Genomic DNA, 12,500 nt, shown 5'->3' with positions numbered 1-12,500 from the left:
CTGGACTCTATTCTCTGGACTCTATTCTCTGGACTCTATTCTCTAGACTCTATTCTCTGGACTCTATTCTCTGGACTCGGACTAGGGCTGCACAATTAATTGCAGTGTTATCGAAATCGTAATATGGACTAGTGCAATATCCAAATCTCAGAGGGGATCACTATTTGTTAACCCTCTATTGCGTAATGTTGCCATATGGCAACAATATAAAACCCATTGTTTTTTGTTTTATTTTGAAATTTCATATCATTTGATGACATCACATAACCAGGAAATCCTGTTTGCCCCTTTCTGCACAATGTGCCACACTGAAGCTCACGTTCCAGTATCAGCCAGGCTTTTTACATTTTAGAAGCATTTTAAGGTAAGTAAACGTTCAATTTTCATCATTTAAACCAGTTAAAATGTGATGTTTTTCTGTAAAAATTAATTTGTTGCCATATGGCAACATTATACGAATTACATGTAATTACATATTACATGTATTTATATTGTTCATTAATATTGTATCTGAGTTATTAAAGGGATATTTCACCGCTGGAAAGCTGAATGTATCTTTAAATTGGGTCACTTATGTAGTATAAATGTGATATTTTTTTTATTTTTTTTAGAAATTGGTGCCTTCTAGGCCGAGAAAAGCCAGGAAATGTGTTTTTGTTTTTGCGTATGAGCAAGGGAGTATGAGCTAGGGAGTATGAGCTAGGGCGTATGAGCTAGGGAGTATGAGCTAGGGCGTATGAGCAAGGGCGTATGAGCTAGGGAGCATGAGCTAGGGAGCATGAGCTAGGGAGTATGAGCAAGGGAGTATGAGCAAGGGAGCATGAGCTAGGGAGCATGAGCTAGGGAGTATGAGCAAGGGAGCATGAGCTAGGGAGCATGAGCAAGGGCGTATGAGCAAGGGAGCATGAGCTAGGGCGTATGAGCAAGGGCGTATGAGCAAGGGCGTATGAGCAAGGGCGTATGAGCAAGGGCGCATGAGCAAGGGCGCATGAGCTAGGGCGCATGAGCTAGGGCGCATGAGCAAGGGCGCATGAGCTAGGGCGCATGAGCAACGGCATCAAGCAACACCGCAGGCTGAGGTGCTGGTCTCCGTAGCAGGTAAAACTTGCGTAGTGCGTCACGTATTCTGTCAGTAATAAAGTGTCCTGCATATTCTCCGATCTGTACCAATGTATCCCGTATGTTGTAGTTTGAATGCACATAATTGTTGTTCTAAAATTTCCTTCGGGATGAATGAATCTATCTAAAACTTCTGCTGAGAAGCCAGTAAGCGATGATTCAAGATGGCTGACGCTCGTTTTGGCTCGGCAGTCTTTGTGTAAAGACGACAGTCCAACCCCCTATGGGCTGGTTGAAAACATGCAGAAGTAGCTCCTACTACTGGCTGTAGTCCACAGTCTCTGGGCAAAAATGCCTCCAATGACAGAAAACAACGATTTTTGCATCATCAGAGGCTTTTTTCCCAGACCCTCAATACAGAGATCTCTGGTCTCAGCGGGACATGAGGCAGGGAAGCACGGTCATTCAAAAATACTACCGTGTTTCTACTGATACAAAGCTTAATGCTAAATCTGTGAAGTATCCCTTTAATTACACACTAATGTAAATGAATTGCTCGAAGAAAAAGCGAGGGTGCACCAGCTTTGTGCCCCCAGATCCTGTCAGAAGGGACAGCACAGACCACTGGCCCTTGCATGCATTTGAAAAAGGGAAGTGCAAAATGCCAGGATGTAAAGACAGTGAGCTCCAAATGTGATGTCTTCCTCTACATTACCCAGGAGCACACCTGCTTCGTGGCCTTTCATCAGGGGTAGAGTTAGGGTTGGGTATCGATTGGGTTTTTTCCGATACCGGTGCTAATACGATACTGTTAAAACGGAGCCGGTGCCTGAACCAATACTTTATAAAGGACAGTTCCGGCGCAAAATGAACCTAGGGGTTATTAACTGATGTTTACCCACTCTGTCGCTCTCTGGGACATGTTTTCATGCTAATCCAACGTGTTTGGAGCTTGAAAGACGCTAGCGCGGACCGCTGATTAGCTTACAACGCTAGTATTTAGGACACAGGGAAAGTAAAAACAAATCACTATTTATACCACTAAAAAGGTTCAAAATATCACCAAACTCCAACGGTAGCATAATGAGGATCCGTACATGTTAACAGAAGCACTGAGAACATTGTAAGTGTACAGACAGTTCATTGAAAAGAGAGTTTATAAAGACAGTTGCGTTCTCGTATACAGGCGGCCGCCGTCTTGGGAGCTACTGTCTTTATCGTCTGTCTTTTAATAAACGGTCTGTACCCAGAGAGCGATCGAGTCGGTAAACATCTGTTATTAACCCCTAGGTTTGGTTTACGCTGGAATTATCCTTTTAAGAAAGTAAAAATAAAAATAAAGAAAGGTACTAAACAGTCGGCGACATTAGAGAACGACTTGTTTATTGCTAAGGCCATATGGTCACAATTAAATGATTTATTAATAATATATAACAATAACTTATAAGGTTAACTTTTATTTCACAATTGCTGTTGAACGAAAGACAACCACCAGATGGGAAAAGGGTATTTTACAATAACTTTGAATGCACTACGAGGCTACTAGTTTCAACTGAACGCACCATTGACCCGTCTGTGTTGTTTTTTCCGACAAGCTTTACGTTGATGTCTCAGACCGTTTAACGTTAGCTGTCAGCATTTAACCGTGTTTAATCCAGCTGCTAGCTAACGGTAAAGCAAGGCAGCTTCATTTGTAGAGCACATTTCAGCAACAGAGCAATTCATAGTACATAAAACATTAAGGAGCAGTTAAAAACGATAAAAAAAAATCTAAACCGATAAAAGACAAGAATAAAATGTACAATGCAGCATAAGAACAACTTAACCAAGTCCAACTCGGGCCTCCCAGAGGACTTTACCAGTTCCTACTACGGTAGGCTAACGGTAGCTGCTGTCGAGTGTAGTGTTAACTAGCGTCTGTTTCAGAGCATCAGAGAGAAGCGTCGGCATATCAGTGGCACCGAAATCCGCGTTGCTGTTCGCTCCGGTAGATACCGGCGTTAAGGCACCGGTGCCGTATTAGCTCCGGGTCACGGTACCCAACCCTAGGTAGAATGCATTGTGTAATGTGGATTTGTTGACATTGACCATAACATTATTTTACTGATGACCAAATGAGATGAATATGGATTTTATAACATCAAACTGTAAATAAACTGTTTTTATATCAAGTAAGTTGTATCCATGTCTTCTTTCAGGTGTTTATAACGGTCTTATTATTAATAATCATATTAAACTACAATTACAACTAAACTAATGTCCCTGTAAACACATTGGGCTTTACATTTTAATAAATACAAGTTGAAATTGTTTGGTATTTTTTTCCAATTAAAGCATGTTTTTAAAGAGATTTTTTGGCACTTTCCACGAATTTGCGTTGTTGCCATATGGCAACAAATTCATTTTTTTTAATATTTGCATTATTTAAGTAACCTGGAGTCATAAAAACACATCAAGACATTTTTACAGTGTTTAAAAAATAATTCATGCAATAGAGGGTGGAAAATGATGTGTCAAACTGTTCTGACGACGACGCTGCCTTGAAGTTAGTCGATCAGACTTTTCCCGTTTCAACATTATTTTCATTCGGAACACGAGACAAAGAATTATCAGATCAATCAATCAAAACGTAACGAGCAAAATAATCGTTCAAACACGAAGTTTTTGTCTCCAGTTTGTCCAGAGTTAACTGGTGATTGTCTAAATCCGATACAAATGTTTGTTCCCTGTCTCACCTGTCCCCCAGTCTCACCCTGTCCCCAGTCTCACCTGTCCCCCCGTCTAACCTGTTTCCCGTCTAACCTGTTCCCCGTCTCACCTGTCCCCGTCTCACCTGTTCCCCATCTCTGTCTAACCTGTTCCCCGTCTCACCTGTTCCCCGTCTCACCTGTTCCCCGTCTAACCTGTTTCCCGTCTCACCTGTTCCCCGTCTCACCTGTTCCCCATCTCTGTCTAACCTGTTTCCCGTCTAACCTGTTCCCCGTCTCACCTGTTCTCCGTCTCACCTGTTCCCCATCTCTGTCTAACCTGTCCCCCGTCTCACCTGTCCCCCGTCTCACCTGTCCCCCGTCTCACCTGTTCCCCATCTCTGTCTAACCTGTTTCCCCGTCTCACCTGTCCCCCGTCTCACCTGTCCCCCGTCTCACCTGTCCCCCATCTCACCTGTCCCCCGTCTCATCTGTTCCCCATCTTACCTGTCCCCCTGTCCCCCGTCTCGCCTGTCCCCCGTCTCGCCTGTTAACTGGTGATTAATGTCTAAATCTGATAAATGTTTGTTCCAAACAACAGGAGGCGAGTCGGACTCTCCCGGCGAGGACGAGGCCTCTCTGCCAGAGGATCCATCGGGCGCTGATGGCGCGGAGGAGGCGGACCTGGCGTGCCCTCACTGCGGCGCTCTCTTCCAGAGCGAGAGCCTGGCGCTGGAGCACACCTTATCCTGCCACGAGGAACTCTTCCGCCCTCCGCTGCTGGACGACGGCACTGCGGCCACGGGCGGGGAGCCGGACCACCGACGCAAACACTTTTGCAGCATCTGCGGCAAAGGCTTCTACCAGCGCTGCCACCTGCGCGAGCACTACACGGTGCACACCAAGGAGAAGCAGTTCAGCTGCCAGACGTGCGGGAAGCAGTTCTTGCGCGAGCGGCAGCTGAGGCTACACACCGACATGCACCGTGGCATGGCACGCTACGTGTGCCCCGTCTGCGACCAGGGAACCTTCCTCAAACACGACCACGTGCGCCACATGATCTCCCACCTGGCGGCCGGGGAAACCATCTGCCAGGTGTGTTTCCAGATCTTCCCTGGCGGCGAGCAGCTGGAGAAACATATGGACGTGCACCTGTACATCTGTGGCGTCTGCGGCGAGAAGTTCCGTCTGCGGAAAGACATGCGGAGCCACTACAACGCCAAGCACACCAAGAGACTATAGGAGACCCGACCGCTGCCGCATTCACACGCCTTTGTTACTTTAAATAAAGCCATAAATGTGAGAACAAATGTTATGCACTTGAACACCAAAAAGTAGAGCTGCAACTAACAGTTATTACTTTCACCGTCGTCGATGAATCTGCCGTCTGTTTCCTCCGTTAGGTCTCCTGCACACTGGCTGCGTGGCGTGAGCGTTGCGTGTCAGCTGCGTGGCGTTTTCTGTCTTTGCACACCAGAAAGGTGTCTGACGCGACGCTGCTGATGAAATGATCATGAAATGATCATGAAATGATCGTCCAACACGCTGGCGTGTGGCATGAAAAATAGGCGTCGGTCCTATTTCTAGCACGCACGTGTTTTCTGAGACGTTTGTCACACAGGCAGCGTGCACGTTCTAACCTGTTACCATGGGAGCCGAAATAAAAACGGACATGCCACGCAACTGACACGCTCACGCCACGCAACTGACACGCTCACGCCACGCAACTGACACGCTCACGCCACGCAACTGACACGCTCACGCCACGCAACTGACACGCTCACGCCACGCAACTGACACGCTCACGCCACGCAGCTGACACGCTCACGCCACGCAGCTCACGCCACGCAGCCAGTGTGCAGGAGGCCTTAGTTGTTCGTTTTGGATGTAAAATGTCAGAAAATAGCCAAAAAAATCTGTTTTCTTCTGTCAGTCCAAAACATAAATATATTCAGTTTTTAACTGATTTGTTGCCCTTAGAAAGATTTCAGCAGTTTTTGTCGCCTTTTCTCAACCTCAGGAACACGCCGACTTATTGGGACTTTGTCTTATTCTCCGTATCCCTTAGAGTTAGATAAGTCCAGACATACTCTTCTCATCTCACAGCACGTCCTAACTCTGTCTGACACCCCCACCGCTAGCCTAGCTTAGCACAGATCCTGGAGGTAACCGGCTCCATCTAGCCTAGCTTAGCACAGATCCTGGAGGTAACCGGCTCCATCTAGCCTAGCTTAGCACAGATCCTGGAGGTAACTGGCTCCATCTAGCCTAGCTTAGCACAGATCCTGGAGGTAACTGGCTCCATCTAGCCTAGCTTAGCACAGATCCTGGAGGTAACTGGCTCCATCTAGCCTAGCTTAGCACAGATCCTGGAGGTAACCGGCTCCATCTAGCCTAGCTTAGCACAGATCCTGGAGGTAACTGGCTCCATCTAGCCTACTGCTCCCAATAAGTGACTAAATAACACCAACATGTTCCTGTTTACATGTTGTGATTTGTAGAGTCACAGCGTGAACAAATAACAAGGTCACATGACACACAGCCATCTTCTAACCGTATACATACTGGGAACTATATTCTCAGAAGGCGAAGCACTGCTACTTCTGCTACTTGGGCGGAGGGATATTACTCCAACTCGGAGCGACCTCTCTGCTCCTCACCATGGGGCTGCTCAGGTGCTGCGAGCAAATCACTTTCTGAGAAGATAGATAGATAGCACTTTATTGTCCGTGTACACGGAAATTTGTCTTGCAATACAAGCTTCAACAAATACAACACAACAACCTAAAATCAAAGAGCTAAAAACATAGAGGCATCAATAAAACATAAATAGATACTTAATGAATATGAGGGGGGCCCTGCCCTGCAAGAGTAGTCTTAAATAGCCATACATATATATAGATGAAAGTGAAAGTGGGGGGGAACTATCACTTGTTTGCCCTCCTGTGTTGATACAGCAGACATATTGACAGAGGAACAAATGAGTGTTTCTATTTCTTCTTCCTGTCTGGGACCCTATAGCGCCTCCCGGAGGGCAAGAGTTGGTCCTGCCCATGCAACACATGGGAGGAGTCCTGGGAGATTTTGTCAGCCAGTCTGACGGTGTGCCGTACGTGGCTTTCAGTGAAGTTCCCAGTATGTATACGGTTAGAAGACGGCTGTGTCTCATGTGACCTTGTTATTTGTACACGCTGTGAGATGAGAAGGTATGTCTGGACTTATCTAACTCTGGGGGATACGCTGAATAAGACAAAGTCCCAATAAGTCGGCTCCTAACTGTCACCTATACGGCCTCCGCTGTGGGCCGGCAGTTTTAAAAAAAAAATCTGATATCAAACAGAAATCAGAACTAAACTAAACCTTCATATCTGAGAGGATGAAGACGGACGTTTCTGACATTTTTGCATGAAAAGTGACTTAACGATTGAATGAAACAGCTGGCGGTTATTTTTCTGTCGACTGATCGTTGCAGCTCTACCAAAAAGACGACTTTTTAATCTGCACTTTCTAAAGTGGTTAACCTAAACGAGCGTTCACGCTGCTGCAGGGGGGGTCAAACTCAACGGGCCACATCCCATAATCTGATCTCAAGTACACCTCCAGAAACATCAGAGACTTCATCTGCCCAACACTTTCTTCACAGCTTGATTTTGGCGAACACAACGTTGCTTCTGCTGCGACGGTCACAGGAAATAATAACGTCACAGACCCGGGAGAGTCCTAACCACCTGTGTGAAGCTGGCCCCCAAATGTCATCCAAAAATGATTATCCCTCCTGTTGTCCTCGGGTCAGATTTGTCCAATTTTGAGTAGCCTAGTGTCCGCGAGTAGAGGCCCAGCTGTGTTCTAACAGCCACTTTACCACTAGAGGTGTGAATCTTCACTGATCTCCTGATTCCATTACCGTGATTATTTGATTCAATGTCTCATTATTATTATTATTATCTCATTTCAACACCTCTACTTACCACCTCACCCTCTTACATGTTACATGTTGGCATCACGCAAAGCCATTGGTGTCAGAATAAGCCTTTGCAGTGTAAATAGTAGCCGTGTAACCAATAAAACCTGGTAATGTAAAAACGGAAGTAGCACAAATGTTTCTTTAGGGCTGTCAGCATTAATGCGTTAATTGCAATGCGATTTGGTGCTGCCATTTATTAATGTATTTCCACCTCACTGGGCTTGGCGTGGGGCCTAACAGCTACTATTTTGACCCTTTGCAGCACCGTTACTTCTCATCAAGCTGCCACTTCCTCCTAACACATCCTGCTGCTGCAGGCTGCAGCATGATGGAGAAACACAGCAGCAATAACTCTGAATGGAGCTTTTTATTTTCTAAAACTCCCAGACGGCTCGTAGACAAGTCTAAACCATATGCACGTTGTGTAAAGCTGAATTAAAATATCACCGAAGCACGTCAAGCTTGAGCTACCAGCTACGAGCTAATTAACGTGACTCAGGTTGATGCTACCCGCTAGCTTGCTACCCACTCAGGCTAAGCAGTATTTTGGAGAGTGCTACTAGCCGACCTGTGGATGAAACCAAATCCCAAAAAATGACTACAGCTCTTGCGAAATGGGTGGCAACTAACTGCAGACCTGTCAGCATCGTAGAGGACTCGGGTCTTAAAGACGTACTATGGTTGGCATGTTCTGACCCGTCTTATACATGGCCGTCGAGGGGGACATTAGTCTCACCTGACCCGTCTTATACATGGCCGTCGAGGGGGACAGTAGTCTCACCTGACCCGTCTTATACATGGCCCGTCGAGGGGGACAGTAGTCTCACCTGACCCGTCTTATACATGGCCATCGAGGGGGACATTAGTCTCACCTGACCCATCTTATACATGGCCATAGAGGGGGACAGTAGTCTCACCTGACCCGTCTTATACATGGCCATCGAGGGGGACATTAGTCTCACCTGACCCGTCTTATACATGGCCGTAGAGGGGGACAGTAGTCTCACCTGACCCGTCTTATACTTGGCCATAGAGGGGGACAGTAGTCTCACCTGACCCGTCTTATACTTGGCCATCGAGGGGGACAGTAGTCTCACCTGACCCGCTTATATGTCATCGAGGGGGACAGTAGTTTCACCTGACCCTGGCTCATACTTGGCCATCGAGGGGGACATTAGTCTCACCTGACCCGTCTTATACTTGGCCATCGAGGGGGACAGTAGTCTCACCTGACCCGTCTTATACATGGCCATCGAGGGGGACATTAGTCTCACCTGACCCGTCTTATACGTGGCTGTTCTGAAAATGCAAAATGGAATTTTAATCGTGATAAAACATAATGATTAATCATTTGACAGCCCTACTTTCTTTTAACGGAACAAATCAGCACAAAGGATTGAGACCATTTTGGGGAGATTTGGACATTAATGGGGGGCTGGGTGACCAGAAAATGTAAAGTTGAATTACTTAAAACCCTTAACAGCACAAACCATCTCTTTTACGGTACAAACGTAGCAGTGTTAATGTTTGGGTGACGGGGGGGGCCCAGCTTCACGCAGGTTTCCTAACCCCTATTCTCCACCGGGGGTGCAGCGACCCCCGCAGAGCTACTGCAGCCATTCAAGTCCATGTTTGATAAGCCAGTCCCTCCAGAAAAACGTGGTCATGTGATGACATAATTCAATACATAATCATCCAAAGTCTGCATATTTATGCGCCACACTTTCGCCGCATAAATTGCCGATTTCCGCGCAAAATATTATATAATATTTCATAATACACGCATTTTTGTTGCAAAAAAAGTCCCATAATATCTTAGCAGAAAGTTGAAAAATGTTCCGTTTACTTCACACTGGAGCATCCGTTTCCCCCTGTTGCCATGGGAGCGTTATGAAGTGATGTAATAACGTGACGTGAACGTGATCGAAAAGCTGCAAACCCCTCGATGAAGCCACGATGGCACCACAGTTTTTACAAGTTCCCGCCTATTCCATCACATTTTTTAAGAAAACGTGACGCATAATCAAGGATTTTAGCCCAAAACAATCACAAAAAAACTCCCCACATGTTTCTGGAAGGACTGATGATCCTCCCTCTGCAGCGTGGACCGTCTCTCCGCTCCACCAAGGCTGTTTCCACGTGACAGCCGGGCGGGACGAGGAGCGGAGAGAGCAACCAGTCAGTCGGTATCAGTTATAGCAGTGTTTCTCAAACCTCCTTCACCATCGTCCCCCCTGACCAGCGTAAAACATTTTTGGTAGAAAAGAGTCGATATGAAGAAGAAGAATCCGGCGCTGTCGGCGATAGAGTCACTAAACAACCTTTTTTAAACAAAAACATTTAAATGTTCAGAATCCATCTCTTAATTCATTCATTATTATAGTATAATTACTTTAGGACTCATGCATGACATATTTTTAAACCAGCATTTTTGCAAAAATGTCACGGACCCCCTGCAGTCCTCCAGAGTACCCCTAGGGGGACACGTACCCCCTGCAGTCCTCCAGAGTACCCCTAGGGGGACACGTACCCCCTGGAGTCCTCCAGAGTACCCCTAGGGGGACACGTACCCCCTGCAGTACTCCGAAGTACCCCTAGGGGGACACGTCCCCCTGCAGTACTCCGAAGTACCCCTAGGGGGACACGTACCCCTGCAGTCCTCCAGAGTACCCCTAGGGGGACACGTCCCCCTGCAGTACTCCGAAGTACCCCTAGGGAGACACGTACCCCTGCAGTCCTCCAGAGTACCCCTAGGGGGACACATACCCCTGCAGTATTCCGAAGTACCCCTAGGGGGACACGTACCCCCATTTGAGAAACACTGGTTGATAGGGTTGGGCATCGTTTGGATTTTAACGATTCTGGTTCTTCCTTCTGAGTCCAGTTCTTATTGATTCTGGTTCTTCCTTCTGAGTCCAGTTCTTATTGATTCTGGTTCTTCCTTCTGAGTCCAGTTCTTATTGATTCTGGTTCTTTGAGGGTGGAGATGAAACGGGCAGTTTTACGGCTTTTTCAGCGTAAATGAAGCCAGACTAGAGCGCTGCTTACTGAGCTGCAAGGCTGCAACGCAACAAGAGCCTGGTCGCTACGGAAACCCAAACTTAAGCATGTTAATTTGGGAAGCGATTGGGCAATATATGGATATCATATGGATATGGTGAGATGAGACTAGATATGGTAACATGGTAATATGACATACGTGTCTTCTCCTGGTTGTAAAGGCTGCGTTACAGTGAAGTGATGTCATTGTCTGACCTCACCAGACTGCTGTAACTGTTCTATTATTTACCTTTAATCACTTAGTCTTTATATCCACATTATGATGATTATTCATCTAACATCTAAGTGAAGACATTTTGTCAAAGCACCAATTGTCAACCCTAGAATATCGCCGCAATATCGATGTATTGAGGTATTTGGTCAAGAGTATCGTGATATCTGATTTTGTCCCCATCGCCCAGCCCTAATTCCAAGTAGGACTCAGTTTTCGATGCCCAACCCTAATCGTTTACGTGTCCTGTACAACACAGAAACATAATCAAACACCACAGATCTTTTTATCAGGACAACTTCAGGAAAGAGAAGCATGGAGGTTAATTACAGGAGAGCTTGGAGTGGAAGGTAGAGACCATATATATATATATATATATACTGACATATATATCTGTGGGTAGATACTAGCTTAAAGGAGAAGTCTGGTGGATTTCAAAACGTAGCTCTGTTTGTAAATTCGTAGTGCTGTCAGTAGCGAGAAAAACGAAAACCGTGACCGGGAGGTGAGGCCGAGGGCCCTGGAGGTCAACACCCAGCCATCAGGGCACTAACGTGGGCTTGGGAGGGAGCATGAGGGGCCTGGAGCATGTTAATCCAGGCTAAGAGCCACTTACTGGGGCCTGGAGGTGAGGCTGAGGGCCCTGGAGGTCAACACCCAGCCATCGAGGCACTAACTTGGGCTTGGGAGGGAGCATGAGGAGCCTGCCTACACCGTGTTATCCTCCTGCTAACGTTAGCACCCAACAGGCTGGAACAGGGCAGGTTTTAAACCTGTTTTTAGCCTGTAAACATGCTGGAGATGTCATTACCAGAGCTCCCCACGTGCTGTGATTCCTTCTGAGGGAACACAGGGAATCTGACTGCTGGCGATGTGACAGAAAGACATAAACGTTGTTAATCCAGCTCTGTTTAGTTCTGGTGTTGAGACGGCAGCAGGGCGTGCTTAGGGACCTTCTACAGACTACTCAGTTATAACTTGTCTCCTGCTAGTTGTATAAGCATATGCCTATTTTTGAAAATATTTCTGCATCTCTTTTCGGCGTTGTAGTCTGTAGACGGTCCCTAAGCACGTCCTGCTGCCGTCTCAACACCAGAACTAAACAGAGCTGGATTAACAACGTTTATGCCTTTCTGTCACATCTCCAGCAGTCAGATTCCCTGTGTTCCCTCAGAAGGAATCACTGCACATGGGGAGACACTTGGAACGACATCTCCAGCATGTTTAGAGGCTAAAACAGGTTTAAAACCTGCCCTGTTTCAGCCTGTTGGGTGCTAACGCTAGCAGGAGGATAACACGGTGTAGGCAGCACCGACTGGTTTAGTTCTTCTCTACTGACAGCTCTCCACATTTACACACAACAGAGATACGGGTTGAAAGCCACCGGGATTCTCCTTTTAATAAATACGTCTGTTCTGTAAAGTTCTTGTAGAGACAATATAACCTGTGAGTCGGGCAGCAAGGTGCTCGAAAAGCGTTAGAAAGCATCCAAAAAGGTGACAAAAATCTTGAAAAAACC

At 46.5% G+C, this 12,500-nt stretch overlaps 1 protein-coding gene across 2 annotated transcripts in view; it reads left to right on the top strand.

The window, feature by feature from the left end:
* zbtb1 (zinc finger and BTB domain containing 1) overlaps window positions 1-5,582 on the top strand; it is a 12,976-nt gene extending 7,394 nt beyond the window's left edge. For both annotated transcript variants that reach the window (XM_078245347.1, XM_078245348.1), the window contains exon 3: window positions 4,348-5,582. In XM_078245347.1, coding sequence (XP_078101473.1) covers window positions 4,348-4,988 — 641 coding nt within the window. In that variant the 3' untranslated portion in view covers window positions 4,989-5,582. The remainder of the gene's footprint in view (window positions 1-4,347) is intronic.
* Window positions 5,583-12,500: the final 6,918 nt, after the last annotated feature.

Source organism: Sander vitreus, unplaced genomic scaffold, assembly GCF_031162955.1.
Source record: "Sander vitreus isolate 19-12246 unplaced genomic scaffold, sanVit1 ctg473_0, whole genome shotgun sequence".
In the NCBI taxonomy this organism is placed as follows: Eukaryota; Metazoa; Chordata; class Actinopteri; order Perciformes; family Percidae; genus Sander; species Sander vitreus.
This window is presented reverse-complemented; position numbering and strand designations above follow the sequence as displayed.